General features: G+C 45.8%; 4 protein-coding genes across 12 annotated transcripts in view; 2 read left to right on the top strand and 2 right to left on the bottom strand.

The window, feature by feature from the left end:
• Positions 1–15,951, top strand: part of LOC121588729 (TBC1 domain family member 1) — a 34,865-nt gene extending 18,914 nt beyond the window's left edge. For 4 of the 7 annotated variants that reach the window (XM_041907015.1, XM_041907016.1, XM_041907019.1 and 1 more), the window contains 7 exons: positions 9,581–10,144; positions 10,250–10,431; positions 10,755–10,979; positions 11,565–12,473; positions 12,542–13,140; positions 13,214–13,365; positions 13,452–15,951. In XM_041907015.1, the coding sequence (XP_041762949.1) occupies positions 9,581–10,144; positions 10,250–10,431; positions 10,755–10,979; positions 11,565–12,473; positions 12,542–13,140; positions 13,214–13,365; positions 13,452–14,810 (3,990 nt within the window). In that variant the 3' untranslated portion in view covers positions 14,811–15,951. Of the gene's footprint in view, positions 1–9,040; positions 9,108–9,370; positions 9,450–9,580; positions 10,145–10,249; positions 10,432–10,754; positions 10,980–11,564; positions 12,474–12,541; positions 13,141–13,213; positions 13,366–13,451 lie in introns of those variants that run through there. The other 3 variants (XM_041907021.1, XM_041907020.1, XM_041907017.1) reach the window with 3 other exon arrangements.
• On the bottom strand, positions 95–6,997 carry LOC121588730. Its single transcript, XM_041907023.1, has 2 exons — positions 2,974–6,997; positions 95–1,380 (listed from the first exon to the last, which is right to left on the bottom strand). The coding sequence occupies exons 1-2, from the start codon at positions 5,995–5,997 to the stop codon at positions 757–759; spliced, it is 3,648 nt and encodes a 1,215-aa protein (XP_041762957.1). The 5' UTR covers positions 5,998–6,997; the 3' UTR covers positions 95–756.
• Positions 15,952–16,449: 498 nt separating the features above from the next.
• On the bottom strand, positions 16,450–23,222 carry LOC121588731 (histone-arginine methyltransferase CARMER). 3 transcript variants are annotated; one of them, XM_041907024.1, is made up of 3 exons: positions 21,734–23,144; positions 20,270–21,639; positions 16,450–18,517 (listed from the first exon to the last, which is right to left on the bottom strand). In XM_041907024.1, the coding sequence occupies exons 1-2, from the start codon at positions 22,245–22,247 to the stop codon at positions 20,270–20,272; spliced, it is 1,884 nt and encodes a 627-aa protein (XP_041762958.1). In that variant the 5' UTR covers positions 22,248–23,144; the 3' UTR covers positions 16,450–18,517. The 3 variants fall into 3 exon arrangements, with proteins under 3 accessions (XP_041762958.1, XP_041762959.1, XP_041762960.1); XM_041907025.1 differs by lacking the exon at positions 16,450–18,517 and having other exon boundaries at positions 18,811–21,639; positions 21,734–22,987; positions 23,136–23,222; XM_041907026.1 differs by lacking the exon at positions 16,450–18,517 and having other exon boundaries at positions 18,811–21,639; positions 21,734–22,987; positions 23,063–23,169.
• Positions 23,205–27,275, top strand: LOC121588732 (zinc finger and SCAN domain-containing protein 12-like). The gene is made up of 3 exons (XM_041907027.1): positions 23,205–23,538; positions 23,619–23,737; positions 23,807–27,275. The coding sequence occupies exons 1-3, from the start codon at positions 23,272–23,274 to the stop codon at positions 25,002–25,004; spliced, it is 1,584 nt and encodes a 527-aa protein (XP_041762961.1). The 5' UTR covers positions 23,205–23,271; the 3' UTR covers positions 25,005–27,275.
• The last annotated feature ends 573 nt before the right edge of the window (positions 27,276–27,848 follow it).

The raw sequence follows: 27,848 nt of genomic DNA, 5'->3' as shown, positions 1-27,848 counted from the left end.
TTACTTTAAAGCACGCTTGCACGCTGTATTGCAAGATGGAATCTATTTCGGTGCCACGTATAAGTAGCGAGCCCCTGCCGAAGTAGTAGAACGTGAGTTCTTTGTGGAAATTTAAAAAAATAGATTGACTCAATCATTCGTCGCGTTTTAGTAGCAAACGGAGTGTTGCGGCCGAGGGGCTCCGCCGGGCGAAGGTTCCGGCTCCTACGGCTACAACGGGGAATTCTCCAAGCCTTTCAGCTAGTGCTCCTCGCTGCCTCGGGAGTCTATGCAACAGAAAGGGGGATCGTTCCTTGAGATTCGGATTATTTCGGATGTTATGAAATGAAGCTCTTAACACTTTGGCTTATCGTTCGAATCTGATTTGGCTCCAGCTTGAGCCGCCTTTATATACCAAAATTTTCACAATTTTTCTGCACGATACTAACCCAAAATTCTACGCCTTTCCTCCCACTCCCATTCCCGTTTGTCCCCAACTCCCATCGCGCTCCCGGTTTCCATTGTCACTCCCGGCGACATCTGTTCGCACCGGCGATTCCAGAAATTCCGCATCGACCAATCCATCGAGCAATCCTTTGTGTAGACGGTACCGGTGCTGCGCGTGCTGGTAGCGACGTTCATCGTGGGGGGTACGGCTGGCGTTTCGTGGAAATTCACCGATCTTGTGTCTTTTCATTTTTTATTTTTTATTCTGCATGCACTTCGCACGCAACATTCTCCCCCACGTAATTCACAGGTGGGGATTACGCTTCTTGCTTAGTTGGTCGAAGTGCTTGGTGGGTTATTTTCCAACAACTGTTTTGCCCAATGACATGGGGCGATCTTTGTCTTCTTGCGAGGAGGCTTCGTTTCATTGTTGTCGTTGTTAGGCTGAAGCGGTCTGATTCGATGTGTGCCCTGGTGTTGCTGAGATGTTGTGTGGAGAAGCAAATGTTCTTTTTGCTCTATATTTAATACGGCAACTCGGACAGCTGGCCGTTTTAATATGTTTTCTCCCACTTTTACTTCCACTGATCGTACTTGCCCATCCGGGGCCATATTCGCTTTCATAATTCTTCCTTTGATCCACTTTCCCGGAGGTGCGTTGTCATCAAACAGCACGACTATGTCTCCCACCTTTATGGGTTCTACGTGGTTAGTCCACTTATTTCGGCGTATTAGTGTTGGAAGATATTCTTTTTTCCAACGGTCCCAGAATATCTTTGAGTAATGCTGTGTGAGTTTGTACTGTTGCCTGTTTGCTGCCGAGGTTTCGTTCACTACTGGTGGTATATGGCTGCCATTTCGTCCAATAAGAAAATGAAATGGTGTGAGTATTTCGTCTTCTTCATTTTCCAGCGGTATGTGTGTTAAGGGCCGGGAATTAAGCATTGCCTCGATTTCAATTAAAGTGGCACGAAGTGTCTCTGGAGTCGGGTGTCGGTGACTCCATTCAGTAAACATGTGCCGCAATCCTTTCTTGATATTTTGTATTTGCCGCTCCCATGCTCCACCAAAATGGGGGGCGGAAGGGGGATTGAAGTGCCATTTTATTTCGTACTTGAGCGCCGATTCATGTCCCATGCGCTTGTCGATTTCTGTTACTAATTCTCTTAATTCGCGCTCCGCACCAACAAAATTTTTTCCGTTATCGCTATACATGTTGCATATTTTTCCTCGGCGATTTTGGAAATTCTTCAGGCATACCATAAAACTGTCTGTGTCTAGCTTCTCGGCTAGTTCTATATGAACTGCTCTGGTATTCATGCACGAGAAGATAGCACCCCATCGTTTTTCCAACGATCTTTTTACTTGTACTTCGATAGGTCCAAAATAGTCGATCCCTGTATTATAAAACGGTGGTGTGTATGGGTGAGCTCTGAATTCTGGGAGAGGTGCCATAAAGGGGGCTACTGGTGCAGCGGTTTGTAGAATGCACTTTTGGCAACATTTCTTTATGTTCTTTAGGACTGCTCGCAAATTCACTATCCAATATTCTTGTCGAATTGCGCCGATAACTACGTTGTCGGCCTGATGCAAATAACGTTCATGGAAATTTCTCACCAACAATTTTACCAATCTTGGTTTCTGTGGCAGTATGATTGGCGTGCGTGTACCTTGGGGAAGCGCGCTGATGTTTTCCAATCTTCCACGGGAACGCATGATGCCATCGGAGTCTAAAAATGGTGATAGCTTGTTTAAAGGGCTTTGCTTTGGTACTGGTTGCCCTTTAGTGAGAGTCGCCATTTCTTCGGGAAATCCTTCCCATTGAGCACTGCGATACATTCCATTTCGGACTAATTGGACGTCATCAGGCTGAATGGAACGTGTAAATGCTGAGCGATTTCTAATAAAATCGGCAAACTTTTTCAGAATTGTTAGATGTTTTAACAATCTAGGCCACGAAGAATAATTCTCGACTGGTATAGCTGTTTCTGCGTGTTGGTGTACAGCTACTACGCGGCATTCTTCATTCGTTTCTACGATCTCTTTGTGTGGCCAATCTGATTCGTCGTTTCTTAAAAACGAAGGTCCATTTACCCAAATCCAATCATTTGGATATGGTTTTGTTGCAATGTCTGCTGGATTTTCTCGAGATGGAACCCATCTCCATTGGTCGGCTCGAGATGATTCTAAAATTTCGCCCACACGATGAGCAACAAATTGTGCGTATTTACGTCGATTTTTGAGCCAACTCAATACTACTTCCGAATCACTCCAGTATGTTATGTGTTTTATGAATAGGCGAAGTTCTTTTCTTATACTTTCGGTTAGACGTACACCTAGAACCGCAGACTGTAACTCCAGCCTAGGAATGGACAATGGATTAATTGGCGCCACGCGTGCCTTTCCGGCCACAAGATTAATAAATACTGTTCCTTCTCTTGATACAGTGCGGGCGTAAACGCAAGCAGCAAATGCGTTCTCAGAAGCGTCTACGAAAGTATGCAATTCTAGCGGATCATTCAAGGATTTCACCAATTGCCTCGGAATTCGTATGTTTTCGGCACTCTTTACTACGCGTAGACATTCTTCCCATTTCTCTTGTAATTCATCTGGAATGGTGGAGTCCCAATCCTTCGTTATAACATGAAGTTCTCTCATTAAAATTCTGCCAGCTATTGTTACGTGGCTTATTAAGCCCAGCGGATCGTAAACACTCATGACAAAACTAAGAACTTCTCTCATTGTTGGCCTGTCTTTTGTTACTTTGTTCATTTTGACTTGAAACCCAAAATGATCGATCGTTGAGTTCCAATGAACACCAAGTATCTTCTCGTAGTCTTGGCCCTTTTCTTCGATTTGTACTGAAGTTGTTTTTTGTTGTACACGATCTTGAGGAATTGTTTTCAGTAACTCCCCCCGGTTTGAGGTAAAATTTCTTATGTGAAAATCAGCAGCTTTGTGTACCTCAATTACTTGTCTCACTGTTTCAATTGCATCTTCCATTGTGAAAAAACTATCGAGATAGTCGTCAACATAATGTTGCCGAACTATTGGGTCTACTGCCAGAGGGTGTGTTTCGGCGTGGGCAGCTGCGTTGGTATTCTTTACTACTTGTGCGCATGCAGGCGAACAAGTCGCGCCAAATGTCATGACTTGCATGACGTACACATCGGGACACCGGTTTTCACAATCTCGCCACAGAATACGCTGAGAGTCCTGATCTTCTTCCCGTATTCTTACTCGGTGGAACATCTCTTGGATGTCCCCTGTGACGCAGATGTTGCCTTCTCGAAAACGTAGCAAGACACCGAAAAGTGAAGCCATTTCGTCAGGGCCAGATAGTAATTGGGAGTTCAGCGAAATGTGATTGACTTCAGCAGCCGCGTCAAACACCAATCGTGGTTTCGGTATCGGTTTGTTTCGGTTGACTACAACGAAATGCGGTAGATAGAAAGTTTTTGGTGTTGCAATAGCAACCTGGCTTGGCGTCAACTTTCTCAGATAACCCTTCTGTATGTAATCTGCAAATGTGTTCTTTGCCCAAACTTGCAGCTCTCTATTCTTATTCAACTGCTTTTCCAAACTTACTAGGCGTTTCAGTGCGTTTGGATAGCTATTTGGGAAGTGTGCCACTTCTGGTTTCCACAACAGTCCCACTTGATAATATCCATCCTTTTTCTCTAGTGTCTTTTCTAGAATTTTATTCGCTTGCTCTATCTCTTTGGGCACAAGAGGTTTTGTCACTTTCACTCCAAAGTCTTCCGTACTGAAGTATTGTTGGATCATTCTATTCATTATTTCCTCGTTTTTGTGTACCATGAAATGATCCGATCTTGTTGCCAGTTGTGTGTACTCATTTCCGAATATTATCCATCCGAGTTTTGTTTTGATAGCCATCGGTTCTTCTGGACGGCCCATTCTGCGGTCTAATGGCATGATAAGGTGGCTGTGACTTAAGCCGATGAGGATGGTAGGGTAAGCGTTTGTAAACGATTCTATTTTAATGCCTTTCAGGTGTGGGTAAAGAGCAAGTAATCTATTGGTGTCTATTGTTTGTTGTGGTAGTTGTAGATTTTTAACGGTTCGCACCTCTTTCAATAGGAATTCTTTTCCTTGATCATTTACAATCGTAAGTTGCACTCGACGACTGGTGTCTTGTTCTACCGTTAGATTTTGGGTCCACGTCATTGTTAATGGATCTTGCCGGCCTTGTAAACCTAACTTGTTTGCCAAATCTTCCTCCATCAGTGTTAGTGACGATCCAGCGTCCAAGAAAGCAAACGTTTTCATAGCCACTGACCCATTGCGTACGGTTATCGGAACGATCTGGTAGTAGACACGTACGTCGTTATAGTGATAATATATTGGCTGGGGCACTTCATGTAACAGAGGATGATGCCGCCGAATACATCCCTGCACACTACATACTTTGGACAATGGGCAGTTTCTTTGGACATGCTCGCTGGAGAGGAGACATGTGAAACACAGATGGTGTTGTGTGGTGAATGCAATTCGGTCACTAATGTTTTTCTGTAAAAAGTTTTCACACTCTGGCAACGTATGTTGTCCTTTGCACAAGCGACAAACTGTGTGCAAGTTTTGAGCAATGTTCATTTGCTGGGAATTTCCTGGTGGTTTGCGATTGTGATATTTGTGAACATTTACCTTGTTCTGTGGTCGCTCTGTTCTTTTTGGCAGACTTCGCAATGCCTTCGATATTTGGTGCATCCAATCGTTGAACTGGTCAAGCGTTACTTCGGAATTAGCTGCCTCTAGACTGGCTTTGTGCTGTGCCCAATTCAGTTGTTTATCGATCGAAAGTTTTGCCAACAATTCATCGATGAGTCGAGGATCATTCAAATAAGATCTTTTTCCTAAAATCTTTATATTTGTAACTAGGTTATCAAGAGCGTCAGAAAGCTCCATTATTTTCATTTGTCCTTCGACCTTTATTTTCACCACATCTTTCAATAGCTCTTTGTATACTTGGTCCGCTCTTCCAAATTGTTCTTCTAAACGAGCCATGATGGCCGGAACGTTCTGCGGATCCAAGAGTAAGGCACGCACTGCTTTTTCGGCTTCTCCCTTAACAAATCGTTGCAAACGATTCAAGTTTTCTAGCTTGCTAAAACCTGCTTCAATTGTTGTGTCTTCAAATGTCTTTTTGAAATGTGGCCAGTCTTGTGGTTTCCCATCAAATTCTGGAAGGTTTACTAATGTGGTTTTCTTGATATGGCGGCTGGCTTCCAAACTATTGTTCTGTAATACCATGGCGAGTTCTAGTATGGCTTGATCTGGTGTGCTTTTCTTTTCTTCTTGTTGGTATTGGATTTTGATATCTTGGCATTTTATGCACAACCATTCTTCTTCTGCGGTTGGTACCGCCGATAATTTGGCGCAGGCCAGGTGAAAATATCGATCGCATTCTTCACACTTAACAAACGGACTATCACCGTTTGGTTCGGTACATAGGCGACATGCACCGTTTTTGTTCTCAACAAAGTAATTGCTCTTCTTGTTAGCCATTTTTACGACAATTCTACGACTGACAGTCGTATGACAAAACAACATAAATTGATGCGGCTGGACACTCGGGACCACGGCGCACTTTAACGACGCGGATGGCTGGACACTCTGGCCAGAAGCACGGACTTAGCTTTTTTTTCCAATCCGGTCCAATGACAGAAGGACGTATGACAAATAACATAAATTGATGCGGCTGGACACTCGGGACCACGGCGCACTTCAATGACGCGGATGGCTGGACACTCTGGCCAGAAGCACGGACTTAGCTTTTTATTCCAATCCGGTCCAATGATGATGATGTGACGACGTCACGGATGGGCTGGACACTTCGGTTCCAGAAGCACACTCTGGGCTCGACCCTTCCGGTGCGGCTGGACACTCGGGACCACGGCGCACTTGGTAACACGGAGCACGGTAGCTACACGGCTCGTCCACTCCGGTCTAGCAACGACGCGACGACACTATCTTACGGTGAGGCTCTCCTCTCTGGAGCCACCAATGTTGCGGCCGAGGGGCTCCGCCGGGCGAAGGTTCCGGCTCCTACGGCTACAACGGGGAATTCTCCAAGCCTTTCAGCTAGTGCTCCTCGCTGCCTCGGGAGTCTATGCAACAGAAAGGGGGATCGTTCCTTGAGATTCGGATTATTTCGGATGTTATGAAATGAAGCTCTTAACACTTTGGCTTATCGTTCGAATCTGATTTGGCTCCAGCTTGAGCCGCCTTTATATACCAAAATTTTCACAATTTTTCTGCACGATACTAACCCAAAATTCTACGCCTTTCCTCCCACTCCCATTCCCGTTTGTCCCCAACTCCCATCGCGCTCCCGGTTTCCATTGTCACTCCCGGCGACATCTGTTCGCACCGGCGATTCCAGAAATTCCGCATCGACCAATCCATCGAGCAATCCTTTGTGTAGACGGTACCGGTGCTGCGCGTGCTGGTAGCGACGTTCATCGTGGGGGGTACGGCTGGCGTTTCGTGGAAATTCACCGATCTTGTGTCTTTTCATTTTTTATTTTTTATTCTGCATGCACTTCGCACGCAACACGGAGATATGTTTCAAATTATAGCCAAAACGTGTTGGACAAAACAAGGCCTGAGAAGAATAGGAAATCCCTTACACTCTTTTTAGAGAGATGTCCAATTCCATAATCCTTTCTTTTACGCTTAACTCTAAACTTGTTACCTCTAAACTGAAAATGAAGAAGTTTTCCCAAGAAGACAGTCAATTTCTCTTCAATTTTATTTATTTGGCACGGCTATTGCACTACTATTTTGTTCACTCTTCAGCTCTTCAATTCAATTACTATTTAGAAGAAATAATTCATGGATATTAATTCATGACTATTGGGGAAGTTTCTAAGCTCCTTCGTTTTTTTTTTTAATATAAATTAGTATCATTAACAGAAACCGGAAACTGCATGAGAATTACCATCAGACTAAAATTAGCAAGCATGACCCAGTTCTTTATTTTTTTCTTTTTTATCTGACTAGTGATTGAATTACGAACTGATATAGCTATTGCCGCTTCAAGCGACCCGATCATGAACAAATTATGGATAGGTCGCTAAAATTTCTACCAAACAACAGGATCAATGTAAAGTTATTCTTTTTAACTCTTTTTTAATGGCTTTTGTTATCAAATCACAATTAAAAAATCCTTTAGTAATAATACTGAAATGTACTATTTTTGTGTTCTAGTTCTTGAGTACCGGAAATCGAAACCAATTTTACCATTAATTTTGAATGTCTGTATATGTAAAGTATCACATATCAAATAGAATATACAGTGAACCCTCTCTTATTTGAGAGGCGATGGGACTGTCGAATAAGAGGGGTTTTCAAATTACAGAGGTTGAAAGTGAATGAAAGGTCCAAACAAACAAGAAAGAGACAGAACATTTAGTATGCAGCCTTAACTGTTGCTATAGGAAACTGCGAACAGAATCGCTAATTTGAGCATACATCTTTCAATAACCATGGCAACACCATACTCAAATAAGAGGGACACAGATTTCAGAGGTTTTCCAAATTAGAGGAACAAAAATGTACTGGAAATCAAGGGACTGTGCAAAATGTTCAAATAAGAGAGGTTTTTCAAATTGGAGAGGTGTCAAATAAGAGAGGGTTCACTGTACTTTCAATTCAATTTAAATCTAATAATTTAATAAAAGTATGTAGGCGACATATATACTACTACTAACCAAAAATAAAAAGAGTTACGAATGGGCAACCGTTCGAAGACGAAGGGTTTGTAGCAAATAAAAAAAGTTTTTTTACCATTAGTTGGATCGATTCATCAGAAGGCGCTGCCTAGAATTTGATTATATAATCTCCGAATCACTTAATTGATGCTGTGGTGGGATAGTGGTCTACATTTTGTTCCGTTTCAAGCTGATTTAATTCTCTCTTATTGAAAATTATTTTTTGAATAGTCCAAATATTATCAAAAAACTAATTTATTAAAACAATAATTCATTCTTTAAACGATGCCCTTCTAAACACTACCGTTACAACATCATCGTGTTGATCATCGGCCCATCTAATAAACAGATAATGAAAACAATATCAACAACATCGACCTTGAAGAACTCTTCCTCTACTGTCCACCCTTTAGTCAAAGGTTCGTTGTTGACCGGTTTTATTTTGTTGGTCTTCCCCCACCGCTCATCTCACTATGCTTCTGTAGAGCGTACGTGTTAGTTGCTTCGCTTAGTTCCACCTTCGCCCTTCGGATGCTATAAGAGAGCAAATATTGCTAATGTACAGTTTGCTACGGCGACTCACTTGTGCGTCGCAATGTTGCGCTTCCGTACTAGGCCCCAAAATAAACTCAACGTCAGCGCCACATTACCAAATCGATCGTCGTCGTTGATTTGTTTGATTCGGCTGCAGGTTAACAATCGGACGCCCTTCACCATAAGCCTTTCGCTAGGTGCTGTGTTGTATCAAATAAACACAGCGCAAGTTCTCCCTCCTAATTACTGAAGTCAGTTGATTTGAAATGTTTGATTTACGATCGTGGACAGTGGAGATGTTGTAGCGAGCTCTGTCAGTATTCGGAGTCCACTGCACGTGTACGGGTACGGGTTTGCTGGAATTCTATTCTCGTATGCTTGGACGCTTCCGAACAAAAGTCATGCCACACTCGCGTAAGTTACATTGCGGTGCATCATACAAAGTGCAAACTATCTCTCTTTCTTTCTCGCGTGCCCACACACACACACACACACATACCACAACACTCACAAATAGGGGCACATGTGTTGAACAAATGCTTTGAAATGATCGTTGCCCCTTGAAGGGGGGGGGGGGGGGCGTTATGGAGAAGAGGCACACATAGCGACGAGAGGACACGCAAACGTATAGAGGGGGCGTTAATTAAACGACAAACCTCTGTGTTTCGCAGTCAACCGTTAGATGCAGTTTGCGCGAGTGCAGTAACAATCGCAGAGAGCAGCGATCACGGTTTAGTTTGTTCTCTTAATTTTCGGGTGTGTTTCCGTGCCATTTGGTGTTTTATGTAGTGTGCATCAATCTTCGACACACTTTTACACTCACACGATGAAATCAAATTCGTGCATTCTCAACTTACCCTTTCTTCTTTACCTCTCTACCATTCCAGATGGCCGAGCTGATGCAGCAGATGCGCGATCCGGCCACGGTTGGCGGTGGCTCCGTTGGCAGCATACCCCAGAGCATTGTGTCGTCCAGCGCGAACGCAAACGATCTGCAGAAGGCGCTCCGCAACCAGGGTATCCATTCGACGCCCGCCTCGAACCTGAAGCTGTCGGAACAGATGCGCTACGCCCAGCACGACAGTAGCCCCACGCTAGCGTATCATCTGCAGCAGCACCAACAGCAACAGCACCAGCACTATCAATCATACCCGCAGCAGTACCAGAACGGTGGCCCGAACCGGCTGGCCACGTCGAAAAGCTACTCCGGCGGGTTGAACCACTCGTCCGGCGGTGTGAACGGACCGACCGGCAGCGGCGGTATCTCGTGCAGCCTCGCCTCCCTGCCGGACATATCCGCCAACAACTCGCAGTTCTTCGAGGTGCTGTACGTCGGCAAGATCAAGGTGTCGCACAAGCGCGTCCCGTACACGTTCATCGACGAGGCGCTGCCAAAGTTCAAGGCGTACGATGCGGAAAAGCTGCGCCAGCAGCAGGAAGCATCGCGAAAGGTAGGGCTCATGTCGCATTTAGCACCTTCCAGTTGTGTCATCGTTTTTTAAATAAAACCTATCCCCTTCGCTTCTCTCTCTCTCTTCTCTTCTCTTTTTTTCTAGCAAAATTTACCGATTAATGCAGAATCGGTAAGCAGCAGTACGGCGGAAGCCGCAACGACGCAGCGCTGCAATGAGGCCGAGAATAAGGGCACAGAGTCAACACCACCGGCGGCACCGGACGATCCGCCCGAAGTCTTCCAGGGTCGTCGGGTCAGCCATTTCGATATACCGACGAAGAAGATGTAAGTACCGCACCGCCAGCGAATCGAGCGAATTAAGTATCTTCCCACGTGTTGTGATCGCGAGTGGAGCCGGTTTTGTTTGCGCGGGATCGTAGAAGTTAACGAGAGAGGTCAGCCAGATCATGGCCGCTCGCTAGATAGGCGTGTGTGTGATGATACACGGAGCGTGATACTAGTGTATGCTCGTGGTTTACCCCTTCCACTGTAGCGATCATACACACACACACACAACTGCATTAATCAAATTGCACCCATACACGATTCATTACAACATCCAACACCTTACCTAACCCACCCATCATCCAATTTACGTTCATCTCCAGCGAGAATGGTACCGTGGGGGAAAGCAATACGTCCGGCATTGGTAAGCCAGCGGAAGAGCAAGCTAAAATCGGTGAGAGCACTACCAACGAACAGCACCAGCAGCAACAGCAGCAACCGCAGGAACAGCCACAGTCAGCCACGACAGCAACAGTAGCAGCCCCAAATACAGAGCGTGTCGTGGCCAGTAATAAAGAAAACAAGTCAGCATCACCGCAAGACGAGGAGTAAGTGCGGTAACCTTTGGTTGCATCCGTTTAATATGGATATTAGCTGTTTGAGTTCGATTAGTTTGAGTCGCTTCGATGCTTTCGTTGCATGTGACCCTCGCGGGAGAGGATCGTACGGTTCCACCACCAGCAAAGGGATGCTGTAAAAATCTGCTTCTAGTGCTGCCGATTACCAGTTCTGTTAGAAGGACATACATTGTCTTCTTATGATTTACCTCGATTTGTTAACGATGTTCGTCACAAAACTAAACTGTTTCATGCGTTGCTAAATCATTTCACTGATGCATACATTTCCTATTTGCTGGTTGTTCTGTTTAGTTGTTGTGTGTCTTTAGCTATTCCTTAATGTGCTTAGTGGATAGATTCGTTGTGTAGTGAAAAGGGTTCCTAACGCTTTTTCGCAATTTAGATCTTCTTTTTTTGGTTTAACTGTATAAGAAACAACAAGACTTTCCGTCTAATCGCGTACACCATTTTCAAACATTAGCATGTTAATTTAGCTTCAATTTGGTCAGGGAACGAACACTCTCTCTAACCCATTGTAATAACCTTCCTCAATTCTCCCACCCACTCTCCAACCAGTGCACCGATGCGTCGCGATCGGTCCGCCTCGATCGGATCCATACCGGTGGTCGAGCAGAACCGTACGATGGTGTTCCTGATCGGCCAGTCCGATCTGCGCCTGATCAGCCCCGACCGCAAGCAGGTGCTGCTGCACAAAGCTTTCCGCGACGTGGCCAGCTGCGTGCATGGGCAGAAGAATGCCGACCACTTCGGGATCATCTGTCGCGACGTGAACAACGACGGCTACATCGGGTACGTGTTCAAGTGCCAGTCGGAACAGGTGGCGGACGATATCGTGACGGCGATTTCGCTGGCCTTTACCGCCTGCTCGGAGCAGTCGCAAAAGCACAAGCCCGCGGCGCAGATATTTTCCTGCGAGCACTGTCCAATGCTCTGGTACCATAAGCTGTGCACCGACACCGAGGGTCTGAGTGACAAGAAGACGCAGAGCACGATATTCAAGCGCATCGAGACAACGCTCACAGAGGACGAGCAGCGGTCGTTGAACGAGAAGTATCACGGTGCGGAAGAGGCCGCCGGCAGCAGCCTGGGAGAGCAGAACCAATTCCTGATGATGCTGCTGCGAGCTCACTGCGAGTCGAAGCAGCAGCGCCACGTGCACGATACGGTCGAGCATCGGACGGAGTTTTTGAACCAATATCTGGGCGGGAGTGGAATCTTCATGAAGGCAAAGCGATCGCTCACCAGCTCGTTCGATCATCTGCTGAAGCGGCGCACGAGCCGGGACGACTATGTGGCAGGTAGTCTGAAGGACTCCAACTCGGCCGGTGAGCTGAAGGAGGGCAATTTTGAACCAGTTACGCGTGCCCGATCATCTACGATCGGATCTAGCCCGGGAATGGGACGCAAAAACTCAGACCTGGGCAATGGAACCGCTCCACCGCTCAAGTCACCCATGATGGATATGTAAGTGAAGAGTGTTTTTTGAAGGAACGCGAAGGGTCCAATCACTAATTTCTACTTCTCCATCTCAGCTTCATCAAGGTGGGCAACAGCCCGCGAGATCAGGGCCATGCCGGATCCTGGCGACAGGCGATGCTACACCGCGTGGTAACACCATCGAAGAACATGCGCAACGGCCCGGACGAGTACATGTCGCCGTTGCGCGCCGTCGGTGGTGCACCGGCCAAGAAGCGTACCCGGGAAGAGCTGCGCGAGCTTTGGCGTGTGGGCATCAAGCAAACCATCATACTGAGCCGCATGGAAAAGGAGAACGCCCATCTGCAGGCACGCCAGAACGAAATTAAATCGAACGAGATGCGGCGCGTAAAGCTGGAGTACGACGAGATTACGGTGTGCGACAAGCGTTCGGCCGAGCAGTGGGATACACTGCTGGACAGTGGCACTGCTGCGGGGACGGCAACACCCACCAACCAGGCCGTGCTGTATCAGGCGATGCGAAACGGCGTGCCACGGTCTCGGCGGGGCGAAATCTGGATGTATCTGGCGGAGCAGCACGGACTCCACCATCCGGATCCAATCGATACGACCAACTTCCCGAACTTTAACACACCGTACCACGTGTTGCTGAAGAGTCTGACCGAGCACCAGCACGCAATCTTCATCGATTTAGGTTGGTGCCTTGGCGTTGGCGTTGCTGGAATGAAGGACCACGTCTGTAATGTATTCTTGCCTTCTTCTTGCAGGACGCACATTCCCGGATCATAAGTATTACAAGGATGCACTGGGCGTGGGACAACTGTCGCTGTTTAATCTGCTGAAGGCATATTCCATTCTCGATCCGGAGCTGGGCTACTGTCAAGGGCTAGGCTTCATCTGTGCTGTCCTGTTGCTGCACGTGAGTTGCCCGTTCATGTTGAGCGTTCGAGCGATCTCATCACTCCCCTCTAATCCACTTCTTCCTTTCCTGCACACAACTCTCAGCTCGAAGAAGCCGATGCGTTTGAACTGCTCAAGCATCTCATGTTCCGGCGGCAGCTGCGTGCCAAATATCTGCCAGACATGAGGCAATTCCAGCTGCAGCTCTACCAGCTGGAGCGCCTACTGAAGGACCACATACCGGAGCTGTTCCAGTGGTTCAATCAGCACGACATTTCGCCCACGCTGTACGCGGCGCCGTGGATACTGACGGTGTTTAGCTCACACTTTCCGCTCGGCTTTGTCGTGCGCGTGTTCGATCTGATCTTTCTCGACTCGTTCGACGTGTTCTTCCGGTGCGCGATCGCGCTGCTGGAGGTGCACAAGGAGGAGCTGCTGCAGCGCGACAACTTCGAGGACATCATGAGCTACCTGAAGACCGTCATCCCGAAGATCGATGCCGACGTGATGGAGAAGGTTTTTCGGAATGTGTTCCGGTCAGATTTCTCGCGTCAGCTGATCGTATCCCAGGTCGAATATAATGTGATGCAGGAGGAGATAACGTGCCAGAACCACTACCAGGAAAGCTACAACCGGCTGAAGGAGGAGCACCAGCAGCTCGACACACAGCTCCAGTACGCACAGTCCAACCTGCTGCAGCTCGAGAAGACGCGTCTGGTGCAGCAGGACCAGATCCAGTCGCTCCAGACGCAGGTCCAAACGCTGGAAAACACCGTCCACACGCTGGTGCGGTATATCGAGCAGTCGACGGATGCGGTGCTACCGAGCGACGTGTGCCGCATCGTGCAGCAGGTCCAGGACCTTCAGCTGCAGCAACACCAGCAGCAGCAGCAAAAGAAACGCTCGCCGATCTTTGTCGATCGCAAGATCGGCAAGTCGATCTCGTTCAATAGCAATCTGGGGCTGGCACTGAACGTGCTGGAAGAGGCGACCGAACCGGACGGACCCGGAACGCCGACGAAGAAAAAGCAACCATACTTTCAGAACTCGTTTACCCAGATCCGCCAACAGCGGGCCAGCCTGTGGCTGCACAAGCTGGACGAGTGTAACGCCAGCCCCGAGCACGGCAGTGCCGGAAGTGTAGCGAGCGGCATGAGTTTACCCTCTTCTACCAGCCTGAAGGGATTGGGAAGCAACAATGACGACAGTGGCATAGCGACACCGATCAGCCCACAGCTGCACGCACCGTCCACCACACCGATGGTGGCCGAAAGTCGACCCTTGGTACCGTCGTTCGAGAACCATCCGCTGAGCAGCTGTGGTGACGTGGCCGTACAGTACAACGGTACGACACAGCTCAAGTCGCTTAAACCACGCTCCCAGTCGCGGCACGGTTCCGTCTCGCTGATCGTCAGCGAAACGGCCACCGAACCGCGACCACAGGTCGCCACGGATCGAAGTTAACAGCCTCGCGCGGCAAGCCCGAGCACGTGCCAGCACGTAGAAAAAGTGTAATGAGAAGGACAAGGTATTCGCTTCCCGTACGCGTACGCCTATAAAACCCATGCTAAAAAAACAACAAGAGGTGCAACGGATGTGTTCAACATCTACGTTCTTCCACCTTTCGGGGATGTTGCTTGGACAACACCGCTAGCACTGTTTCGACTATTTCGGCACAACGCGAACCAAAAACAAAAAACCTTAATCAATCTCACAATAGTGAATTACAACCAAAAAAATCTCTGCCGGGACGGCTTACTCCCTGGATGGAGAGCCTCTCCCGGGTTTGCGTCTATTTAGCATGCAAATTCTCCTTCGTAATTCAGTGTGTTGTGTCAATGTTCGTTCTTTATTGTGGGTGAGGGAAAAGTGGAAGGGTCTTGGAGATTTGAAAAATATATAATTTCCTCCCTCTGCTTTCTAACAAACGACATCACACCGCCACGCGGTTAACTGTCGCCTGCCGTTGTTTGCTCTTTCCCCGCAGGACGACATGGACGCTGTCGCCATCTAGCGGAGAGTAGCAATACTGTTTACATTTAAACGCGGAGAAAGGACCTCTAACCATTATCAATATTGATCACGCTTTTGCAAAAAGAGAAAATGAAAGAGAAAGAGAAAGCAAAAAGAACAAAAAAAAACACTACAAAACTCAGCAACCAAACCCAACGCCAGCAAAATGCTTCGTACAATTTGTGAGTGTGAAACAGTAGTTTGTAGCTGAATTTCTAGTGCAGCTTTTATAACAAGCTACCCGATTGTTATTATTTTTCAATCATGCTATACTTTTTCGCTAGAGCTACTAGCAGCTATAGTATTCAACATTGGTACATTGGGATGGTAAGCTGCCGGTGGAGAAGCATCTATGTACTTAAGAAAAGGGTTCGCGCAGTCGCGAATGGAAAGAGCTCACCGAATATAGGCGGAAACGCGATTAGATCGCACGCAAAGCAGTTTAGCAGATCAGCAACAGTAGTAGTGATTGTTGTTTATATTTTGATAATCTGACTTTAAATTGGCTTCTCCCGAGCACTTCCGAGCAGGCTCCTTTAGTACGCTTTCTCGCTTAGTGACAGGCAGGAAATCGAGGAAGGCAATTAATTACCAAAAAAAAACACCAAAGCATAATCCCGGCTCACGGTTTGGTAGGAAGCGATGGAATGAGGAGGGAAAAAAGGAAAACATACCTTTACCCCAGCAGTTGTATTATTAAAGCTAACCGTGCAACACACTTGAGCTTCGGCACGCACGCAAGATTAAGAAGGAGAAAAGAGAAACATGCTGATGCTTGCTAAAGCGCAATAATCCGGCGTATAATCGCGTATATTGCCAGCTGGGTTCGCATATTGGATATTTTATTCGATATTATTTTCCACTGTGCGGGTTCTCGCTCGCTCCTCGTTGGAATAGTCCTTCGTGCGTTTTGTAGCTATATTTTATCAAGCCTTTTTACATTGCTTTCCAAACCCATTCGTTGTAAATATATCGTTTAGAAAAGGTGAAAGCTATACTACAAATCCTTCTTGCCTCGATTCATTTTATTGTTTGTTTGATTGTTTGGGTAGTGTAATTGCGTTATTGTTGAGTTGTTTGCTTTTAGTTGTTATACACTAGGTTTAAAGGTTCTTTTAAGCTGTTTTAGTTTCTTCCATTTTGGTTGGAAAGCTAAAAGGGTGGAAAAATAGCTAAACATAATATATTATCAAACTCGCTTCGGTTACACTTAGGGCAGAGAGAGAGAGACAGAGTGAGGGGATGGAAACAGTTTTCGCAAATATAAATAGATGTATGTACAACACCATCACACGTCCTGCAAATATATATATTTAGGCGTCTTCTAAGATATGGAAACAATCGCGAGAAGGAAATAAAACCCAACATCATATAGCTAAATGGAGGAAGATGGCCACTTTGTGTTTTGTTTAATGTTTGAAAATCCGAAAAAAAATGCGTGGCGTAGGGAAATATATTTGGATATTCGGATGTTGTTTGAGAAACGCCACAAGGAACGTAAGTGGATGCTTTTCATTACTTCTTTTCACATCGTTTCAATTCCAATTCCGGTTATACAGTGAATTGGATTTTCGTTTTGCAGTGCAAAAATTAAACTTTCCATAAAAAAAGAAAACCGTACTGAAGACAGTTTTGTATCAAACTCGATGTGAATAAGAGATGTAATGCCAATTCGTAGGCCCTTCGGCGCAATGAGAATATACTCGAGCATTTCATTCGTTTAGGAGATGAAGTTAAACGATGTATTTGGGGAACCATTGTAAAATGATGTGTGTCTCAATCGGTGGTGTGCTTCAATACCCAATCTGTCGTCCGTTATCTTCGTTATTGCATTTTATGTATCCTCCTTCCCGCCCTTCGGTAAAGCGTTTTGTGCGGTAATTGCATGATGGCTGGCTTACTTTATTAATGTCTCACTCAACGCCCTTCCCGGTTGCGCATTGTATTGCCTGCAGCATCCAGACAACATCTTTTTCGCTGTTGGTAATCTACAATCCTGCTGCTTCTTCTACAGTCCACTCATCGATTGCTTGTAGATCAACGCGCATAGGGGCGCCCAAAAGGAACATAAACATTTGCCGGTTGCACTGCAGAAACACAATCTTCCATCAATGCATTGCCTTTGCCTTCCTCTACGCGCAACGGAACCGCATTATGCACAGTTCCATTCTACTACTTTGCCCTACACACACATACATAGAAACACACTTCTGTCTCATAGTTTTAGTGGCTGTTTTAAACTCTATCGATTGAAATAGTTCTCGATATACTATCCGGTATGGGATAAAATTGCTTACTTTTAGTCTCTTTTAGTCTTTCCTTAGTGTGCTCTTCCGGCTGTGTATCAAATAAAGTGTTTCGCGCTATGCGCGCCCTTCCTGACAAAGATACCGAACCCCGTGGCGGTTCACAAACCAAAAAAGAATCAAGCAATTCGGCCCCGTTTCCGGTTGGCGTTGTACACACATCTGCCGGTTATTATCCATTGGTAGTCCTAACTTACTGGAAGATCTCTGTTGCATCGTAACGAGCACAGCAAATGTTTTATTTTGCTAAATCTGAGCGCATTCCTACACAGGAGAAAGCTTTCGTTAAGCTGCTAACACTAGAGAGCGCTTTTCCTTGTCTTACAGCTCCTAGAGTTTATGCTGATCTCTAAACTCACACACACCACGTTCCTAGTAGCTCAATTAGTATTTTTTGGTTGAGTAAATTGTGTTTTCGTTTACTTTAAGCGGGGAAAACGATCTGAACTGAAGGCTTAACCACAATCCAACACTCGAGAGAGACAGATGGACATATACAGAGATCATTCAAAGCAATCGTTCGATGAATCGCTTACAAAAACATTCAACAGAAAATATGAAAAAAAGTTCACAAAAAAGAAATACAAAATAGCAGCATGTTTTGGGGAGGAAATAATGCACCATGAGGAAGGGTACTGGGAACCTTGATTTCTCTCACTACTCAAACAACAAACTGCTCCCAAGGACCTAACCGATTGAGTTGGTTTAGTTTGGTTTAGTTACGTAGATGAAGGTGTGGTGGTATAAGGTATGCCTGTCTGCCGCATGGTGATTGTATCGCTGTCCAGGGCCTTGCTTTGTCTTTACTGACTAGACAAATATCTCACTCCTGCCCTGGGCACGAATGTATTCCTGAAAGTACAAACATAGATACATTACAAATTAGTACGAACTTGTACCGATATGCCAGTTGCTTGAACATGAAAACCCCCTTGAACATGTACTTAGCGATTTTTTATGCGAAAGCGATACGAAGCGCAAGCAGGATGATCTATAGCACAAACACACTACAAAACTGAAATGGAACTGAAAGTGGAATGAGTACTGAAAATAATATGAAAACACATATAGCAAGAAACACACTGAAACGATAACAACACAGAAAACAAACGAACGAAGCGTATAAACTTAAAATAATCTCTCTATTTTGCTTGAATAAGATGTCGACGCCAGAATTTGGTTTATTGTGTGTCTCGTGCGAAGAAGAGAATTATACTGAAGAAAAAACCGTATTCTCCTAAGACCGACCTTCACGCCGCCCATTATCTTTTTAACCTAGGCCCGTTTGAGCACAACGTAGTCGAAGCTAGATGATAATAATATTAATAATAATAATCATAATAATAATAATATTAAACGTAGCAATAGTTATAATTAAATTAAAAATGCCTCAATTTCAGTTGGTCTAGAGATTGTCAATTAAGGATGTGGGCGGACTAATTCTATGCTACTACTGAGTGGGTCTGTGTGCGTTTTTTTTTTCGGGCAAAGTTTACTACTAAAACTATTACGCATGCTTTCCGATGCTCTTGTCTTGTCTTGTGTCTTGTGAACGTATTTAGCAGCGTAAATCTTCAGTGTATAAATTGAAAACAAGTTATTCGACAAAACAAGCGATGCCTCAAGTATGTTCAATTTCTTGCTGGAATGCAAATCTATGTCCATCTGCCAGAACGATGCCGTATTTCGTATTCACAGATAAGCAGAAACTGATTGAGTGTGTCAAGCTGCCATGCTCATCCCGGTCGTTCTATGGTGTCCTGCCCACTTTATGCCTCCTCACGCGCACACACACTAACACTCATACACACGCACAAACACACGTAATTACACCGTTTTGGATGGAATCAATTGTCAGGTCTACTACCGTGGGGCGCAATCAGTTTTCTTCCTTTTCGACGTTAAATTTAAACACGGAATAAGCGTACGCCGCTGCGAAGCTAACGGGGACAGACGAATTAAAACACAAATGTACAGCTAGTGGGTAATAAAAGTGTACGCTACAGACAGCCTTAAAGTGTGTGTGAATCTCTCTTGCGCATAGCTTCAAGCCTGCGAAATGCAGGTTTGGAGAGATGGATTCTATCTCAGCTCACCGGAACGAAAAGGATCGTAATCTCAGTTGGATTAAAAGCAATTGAATAAAAGTATAAAGCACAGCAACGATTGTGCAGGGACAAACGGACAACTTAAAACTAAACAGATTAAAATCGTACACAAAAACAAACACGATTTCCCCTTAAATCAAGCATCGTTCTAGCTACGGGTTATGAATCAGGAATGAAGCCGTCGATTTCACGGCGTAGGGCACATGACGTTAAGGTAGCCGTAAACTAGTATGATTGCAAACTTCGTTGTGTGTATGAGAATGTTTGATGGGATGTTTGTGTTGCTTTCCCCCCGCCTGGCCGCTGGTGCCGCTCTGGCCGAGGCAGTATAGCAACAGCGTAAGCCACGATTCCGTGGGCGGAAAGAACCTAACTGGCGTTTCAAAAGCAGATCCTCTGCCATGAAAGTCTGTACAGGGTGGCAATACAATGATACGATCGATCGAATGTTACCGCCTAACCCCCGTGGGCCGTTGCTCTTTTTTCCTCTCCCTACCTAGTAGAACTGGTTGCCGTGAATCGGCTGGCCCGGATGATGATGGTGACTGTTGAGGATGGGTTGAGCCGGAGAGGTAAACAGGGACGGTGAGATAGCGCCACCGATCAGCTGATGCTGGGCCACGTTCTGCGTGGAGGTGGCCGCACAACCGATCGGTGGTGTCATTGCCAGCTGCTGGGCCGTGGTCGATTGTTGCTGCTGTTGCTGCTGCGGACCGACTGCGGTCTGCTGCTGTTGCTGCTGTTGCTGCTGCTGCTGTTGCTGTCTTCCCGTGCTGGAGATAAGCCCCGGATGGATGTTCGGCTGATTGCCGCCAGGGCCGCCACCGTTCGCACCGCCACCGATCGCCATCAGGTTGGTGTTGATGATTGTCGACGACATGTCGACCTCACCGAGCCCGTTCACCGTGATGCCGTTGACGAGGTTGACTGCATTGCGAGCGCCCTGTGCGTCCAGCTGACTCCAGAAGGCTTCGCTCGGTGATGTGGTGTTGGAGCCGGGCGGTGCCGCAACCGGTGCGCCAGTGTACCGGAAGTAGGGATTCTTTAGGTCGAGCGTGTTCGAGGAGCTGATCATCGTACCCTCGAGCTTGAGGTCGATTTCTACGTCGTAGCTTTGGCGCTGGTTTGCTGCCAGCACCACCTTGCCCGACAGTACCTGGCCCTGCTTCACGAAGATGGGCGTCTGCAGCAGGCAGCGCACCTGGTACCAGTGCGTGAGCGGCTCGGTCGGCGACGTCGACAGCCAGATCTGTGAGCAGGTGCCGGCAAACTCGACGTCGAACCAGAACGCCAACCCGTGGCACGTGCCCGTCTCCAGCATGTGGAACTCGACGTCAATCTGAATCCGGTGCAGGTCCTTCTCGTCCGCCGTGAGGAAGTTCGTGGTGTGCCGGATCGATTTCGCCATGCAGATACGTATGTCGAACGTGTCGACGATCGGCTGGCGGAAGTACTCCTTCATCGCTGCGTCGCGCAGCGCCACCAGATTCACGCCGTGAAACTCAGTCTGCATCCAGAAGTTGGCCTTATTGTACTGCTCCATGTAGAGCGCTTCGTCGGTGAACGGGGCGACGTGCAGGTCGCCCCGGGATGGATACATCTTGCCGTCCGGCTTCAGCCACTTTTTTCCATGGAGATACGTCTCGAGCATGCGCTCGTTGTACAGCATGTAGCCCATCGGCTCGGAGATGATTACGTCCACCCGTTCCGGCAGGTCAATCTCCTCGATCTTGCCGGCGATCACGATTATCCGATCGGTGAGATTGTTCGAGCTGACCAGCTGCTGTGCGTACTGCGCCATGTTGCTGGCCTCTACCGCGTACACCTTTGCGGCACCGGCCTGAACAGCAAAGAACGACAGAATGCCTAAAAATAAATACAGAAAAGAGCATTCGTAATCCGATTGCCAAGGCGACGGAGTGGTAGTGATTGACCGTCAAGAGCGGCCACAGTCTCTTACCGGATCCGGCTCCCACATCCAGCACGATCTTGTTCTGGAAGTCTTGCGCATTGTTGTATATCGCCCGCTGGTACGTGCTGGTCCGCACAAAGTCCTGCATCATGTTCTGCTGCTGCGACAGGTAGCCGTAGAACTGGAAATACTGCGACGCGGACGAGTCCTCCGTGCGGAGGTTGAATACTGAGTTCACCTTGCCGGACAGCTTGTGCAGCAGGCTGCGGAACTGCTGGCAGTCGCCCCTGGACGCGAACCGGAACAGCACCAGCTCCCCTCCGACCACCAGCATGTGCGACGTGTGGCCCCGGCTGAGATGAGTCGTGCCCGCCCCGCTCACCAGGTACTCCTCCAGCTGCTTGGGTGGCGTGGCACCTTCCTGCAGCAACCGCACGGCCATACCCTGTGGATCGTAGCTGCACACGACCGTCACCTTGTGGTCGTACTTGTTCACCAGCTTGTCGCTATCGTCCAGCACGAGCACACTGCAGCCCTGCATCCGAGCCATTTGTTCACTCATCTTGAACCTTTTTTTTTCTCGCTGAGCTCTCCTTGTTGCTGAGCTGTTGTGTTGACTTCACAGGTTGCAGAGCAGGCCTTCGCTGATGGTTAGATCACAGACCAAAGACACACCGGGCGCACGCAATACCACCACACTCACATACACACACAAACACGCACTATTCACACTCTACCTAAAACGGTAGATGCTCCGCAGCAAACAAAGGAGGAAAATGCACCGCTCTGGTGGAAAGGCGAATCCCGTGTACACGCACGATTCCGATAATGGCCACGGTCACGGTCACGATATGATGGCGGCAATGCACACACACGCGCGCACAAACACTAACACATACACACACACGCTGGATCGCAGCACACGGTTGCGTCTCTTTCTCTGCCAATTTGCAGGTTAATGGCCTGACCAGGGTTCACGGAGCACAAAGCCCGGGCAGCAAAACGGTACCGACGATGCGAGCAGCACAAACTCCGATGCGTTGCAGTACGGCGAGCGACAGAGACCACACACGCCGGCCTTTCTTCCCGGCTGCTACTCGCTCTACAGAAACGTAGCTGCCCTCGATGCAGAATGCAATTTGCGAATGCGTTGCGCGGCCAAAAAGGGTCTTTTTGAAGGGATGCTGCCGCACTGCTGCTGCTGCTGCTGGTACTCGTCTATAGTCAATTGAAGTTAATAGATTAACGCTTCTTTCTCTTCTTGCCAGTCGCCAGGGGTATCACGTCCGGAGGGAGCAAATTCTAGCGGGTTAGCGGGAAAAAGGAATATATTATTTTACCACCCCGATAATGGACCACGTTTACTTCATTTGCCACCTGCCGCCAGTGGTAATGAATGATTTGAGGAAGAACAATTTAATTTAGAATTTTCTCAAATTATTTCAATTACCATTCCCTGGAACGACACACACGCGCCACGCACACACAAGCACGGAAGGACCGTTTTTCGCATCGCACGCACACACCTCGCTTGCACAACGTGTGCTGTCAAACTTCGTCAAACTGTCGTGGGCCGCTTATGCTACATGGGCGTATTTTCTTTGCTGTATGGGCAGCATTTGACGCGCGTCGTTTGTTTACGCGAAAACATAAACAATTTCCTCTTTTTGTTCCTCAGGAGCGCTGCTAAGTTTTATCGTAAAGCAGAGCACGAAACTACAGCCGGCAAAATGCTCACGGTTTGCTGCAGAATCTGCTTGAAAAATACACATTTCAAACAGATGTTATCTCTGTTCGATACGTACAAGGGCTTCGTGATTCGAGATGCGTTGCTGGAACTGTTTCAAATCAAGGTAAGGCGAGAAATGGTGACCCCATGGAGCAAGCTGCCTAGATGCAAATTATCTAACCCATGTTGTGCCACACTACACAGATCCTGCCGACCGAAATGTTATCTACAATCTGCAATGCGTGTGTGGCAAAGGTGTGCACTGTGCGAGACATCCGGGAAGAGTTCATTGCCCAGGAAAGCAAATATCAAGAAATTCTTGGGTAAGCAGGAAGTCGTAATATAAAAGTCGGATACCACTATACCATACAAACTTGTTTCCTCAATTGCAGCACTGAAGTGCTCCAAGATCCAACACATTCTCAATCCCCACAAGCTTCGTCTACAAATGTTTCTGCTAAAACTGAACCCACCCCAACGGTGGAAAGTACCACCCAGGAACAAATTGTTGTGGCCACCAAAAGTACTGACACAGCGGTAGAGTCTCCTATCGAACAAGCGAATCTTGCGATCAACATCGATGGAAATGGCAAACTTCTACACGGGACTGGGGAAGTGTATGATTTAGATGAGCGGGATACACCACATAGCGACTTTGATGAAATGCGCGAACCCGAACCCGAAAAGTCGCCGGAAATATATGAAATCACAAAACTCACAACAACTGACGACGCGAATGAGGAGGATATAGAAATCGCTAAAAAACAAGCGTGCAACGAAGAAAGTTCTAGCGGCAGTGAATTTCAGCTGTATTCGGCTACAGCAGCAAACAGTGAGGAAGAAACTTGTGATGCAAACTGCATGTATATCTGCGAACGATGCGTCATGTGTTTTGAGACGGACGAAGCGTACGAATCGCATGCTTGCTCAATCGAGGAAGGGGAAAGCAAGCGTTCTTGCAAGAAGTTGCCAACCGGCGAGGACTCATCGTCGGACAGGAAACAGACAAAATATGTGAATCTCGCAGACATCCAGTACGAATGTCCGCACTGTTCAGTTTCGTTCGAACAGGATAGTCAACTGCTACATCACTGCCGGTTATACCATCTGGATGAGTTTGAAGCTTTTCGTTGCACCATATGTATGGCCGAGTATGCCACACAGGCCGCACTGACCGATCACAGCGAGTCGCAGCATCCGACCGGGTATCGGTGTCGATTTTGCAATAAAAAGCTTTTGAACTCGTACGCGCTGAAGAGCCACGAAAACGTACACACCAGGCAGCAGTCGTTCAGATGTACCGTGTGCAGCAAGAAGTTTGCCCAATACACCAGCCTGTGGCGCCATATGGCGATACACAATGATATAAAGGCATACGAGTGTGACATCTGCGAGAAACGGTTCCGACAGAAATCGGTGATGATAGCGCATCGCCGCACGCACACCGGAGAGAAACCGTATGTGTGTGAGGTGTGTTCGAAATGTTTCCGGGACCATAGCACACTTGCCAAGCACAGACGTGTGCATGCAAAAGATAAAAAGGAAACGTGTAAAACTAAAAAAGGGAACACGATTTGGAGTACATCTTGAAGGAAGGAAATGTTCGGTTCCTTGGCCATATGCTTTAGTCAACAGTGACAATGCGGCGCTATTCAACAGAATGAGTGAAATCTTGTAACCATTATGAAGGAACTAATGTATTTGCTACCTACAATGACAACTTTGTATAGGATTTCTAGAAAATCCGGAATGCATGTATCAGAATACCACGGGAATATTTTCAACTGTAATGTGGCCCGCGACCCAAAACAAGTTTGACAACACTGCCCTAAGATGCATTTACACTTCACTTTTAAATTTTTTTAGCATTCGTAGCAGTTTCAGTGATTCACGGAATACACTCAATATTTTAAAGCATTCTAATTGCTATGCTTTGTAGGTGTATGTGATTTTGAAAAGATTTTGAAATAGGTTTTTGAAAAATTTACAAAAATCGCATATACTGTTAAGCACGTGCCAATTAAAAAGCTATAATGTAATAGTTGGCAGGAAATTTAAGTTCAACTAGTTAGTATAAAGTGTACCATATGTTCAGATAAGTTCTGTTATAATTTTTGTGAAGTTATTTTAATATTTTTTTTCAGAGGATAAGAATTTTTATAGGATATATAGGATGAGATTATTTTTATATTTCTATTATTGAAATTGAATGTGCTGTGCGTTCGTCTTTATGAGCGCGCTTCACAAACCATGACCGTCACAACCACAAAGAACGTACTAAGATATCTAAGCTAAATGTCGATTCCCGTAGCACCTTAGTAGTGAAGTCTCTACACTTTCACCGTCGATTGTTGGAAATTAAATCAATCTCCTAATCAAAATAAAATCATTTCATTTAGCTTCGAAAACATTAATGATTTCGGGAAACTTTCAATATTTCTGTATGGCAACTTTTCAAAATTATCGCAATTACATTAAAAATGTTTTAAGATCGACGATAAACTACAACTACAGACTAAAACATATCAGGAAAGTTGCATTTGTCGAACTCCTCCATTGTATGTTATATGCAATGAAAACAATTTTACCGATTTCACTGATTGCATTCCATACCCAAGTCTAGTTTTTACAATGTTCATGAAAATCAGATTTCCCATACAACCTGGTGTCATTTTTTTTTGGTATCTCGAAACTATCTAATATACATCAAATACAGTGGAGCGTCGTTTATCCAAATACCTTTTATCCGGCTGTCTGTTCATCCGTGCTGTTGAGAAATGACAGTTTAATACAAAAATGACTTTGCGTGCTGTGGAGGGTATTTGTAAAAAATCGGTTATCAGAGAACATTGTCATAACAAAAAAGCAATAAATCATGGCCAATTTAAAATAATCTGATTGGAAAATATGAAGACTATAAAAACTGGCAAGGTTTTACCAAAACATAATACAAATTTCCAAAAAAAAAAGTCCCGATGAGCTCGGATAAACGGCCCTTCACTGTAAATCCATTTGACAATTTAACATCAGAAAACTTTATTTCATCACTAAACAAAATCAACTATATTTCCTACGCTAATTCCTACGCTAATTCTTACACTATTCATATGCTGCATATATATATAACCGGGTATGGTTTGTCAACTGGAACAAGAATTGTTCCTGCCGGAAAATATGTTGAAGCAAGAAAAAAGCAAAACCTCGTAGCTGCCTGTTACGGCTATGATGGTATCGGTCATCGTACAACTTAAAGAAAAGTCCGTAATGGTTCAAATCACAAAACAACCGATTTCTCCTACATACGAGACTAACTAATTGGGTATGGATGGATTACGCGGGCCTTGATCTACTATGGTTGTTGCGCCACATACGAGAAAAAGAAGAAGTAGAAGAAAAAAAAGATTATGGATGGAGTTCTTCTTGTTGGTTTATTTATTGTATTGGTGTGCTAAGATGAACATCGACGTTTCGAAGCTTATTTACTACTATGACCATCGCCATGGCATTTACTTAAGTTCAATAATTAGTATGGACGAGAGAATGGCTATTTTGCTGAGGGTGAACCAATTAGTGACTGATAGTCCACCAAATGGTGCCAAAATAGATGAATAGATGAAATAGATGAAATTCGTTAAAATTCGCTTTGTAATACGTTCCAAGTACTACTTTCATTACATAAATTATCTGCTGTTTTGTGAGCAGACCTAGAAGCAGTCCTTCTTAATGTTTTGTTGTCAATAGTTTATAGTACTGTACATTATAGTTTGTTTTAAAATTTACCAAGTCAAAATGAAAAAATCAAATTTATTGCTATTTGCTAATTAAATTGCTATGTTTATTAGGAAGATAAAACCTCCTTAATTGCATTCCTGTCGTATGAAGCGTACATTGCACTTGCGCTCTCACATAATCCGAAACCATAGTAACAGTCCATAGCAACGCCCAAAGCAGCATTCAATTTCCATGCTGGTACCATCATCACCTACACCTTGCCGCACTACTGTTGGTAAACAACTTTTTACAACCAAACAGCTGACCCAATTTCCTGGCAAGGATACCCGAAACACAATTGCGTGATTAGTGATGTAGTATTCATTCAGGACGATACTGGAGTAGTAAACAAACCTGTTGCATGTGATATGGTACGTTTCTCTCCCAATCAATAGAGCGAGAGAAAGAGAGGATGGAGAGAGAGAGAGAGAGAGAGAAAGAGAGTGAGAGAGCAAAAGAGAGAGAAGAAAACAAAAGAAGAAAGAGAGAGTGGCGTAATTTTCTGTCATTTACATTCCCACAGCATTCCACAGGTGCCAAATTGGAGCATGTTTAGTGATAAAATTTATATTTTTGATCATGCGAATCCTACCTAATTGTGGTTCTGTTTTTCTTAGTGCTAAATTTAACCGTCTATTACAAAAACAAGAAGCATTGCACACA

Source organism: Anopheles merus, chromosome 2R (genome assembly GCF_017562075.2).
Source record: "Anopheles merus strain MAF chromosome 2R, AmerM5.1, whole genome shotgun sequence".
Classification (NCBI taxonomy): Eukaryota; Metazoa; Arthropoda; class Insecta; order Diptera; family Culicidae; genus Anopheles; species Anopheles merus.
Note: the sequence above shows the minus strand (reverse complement) of the source record. Positions and strands in the feature narration are given on the sequence as shown.

Bases quoted from the DNA above. Each gene is read 5' to 3' on its own strand.
- LOC121588731 (XM_041907025.1), bottom strand. From the start codon at position 22,247: ATGAGTGAACAAATGGCTCGGATGCAGGGCTGCAGTGTGCTCGTGCTG. The intron at 21,640-21,733 runs GTAAGAGACTGT...ATTTATTTTTAG, and splicing joins GGATGTGGGAGCCGGATCCG to GCATTCTGTCGTTCTTTGCT.
- LOC121588732 (XM_041907027.1), top strand. From the start codon at position 23,272: ATGGGCGTATTTTCTTTGCTGTATGGGCAGCATTTGACGCGCGTCGTT. The intron at 23,539-23,618 runs GTAAGGCGAGAA...CACACTACACAG, and splicing joins TGGAACTGTTTCAAATCAAG to ATCCTGCCGACCGAAATGTT. The intron at 23,738-23,806 runs GTAAGCAGGAAG...CCTCAATTGCAG, and splicing joins AAATATCAAGAAATTCTTGG to CACTGAAGTGCTCCAAGATC.
- LOC121588730 (XM_041907023.1), bottom strand. From the start codon at position 5,997: ATGTTGTTTTGTCATACGACTGTCAGTCGTAGAATTGTCGTAAAAATG. The intron at 1,381-2,973 runs ATTCCGAGGCAA...ACTTTAATTGAA, and splicing joins AGAGTGCCGAAAACATACGA to ATCGAGGCAATGCTTAATTC.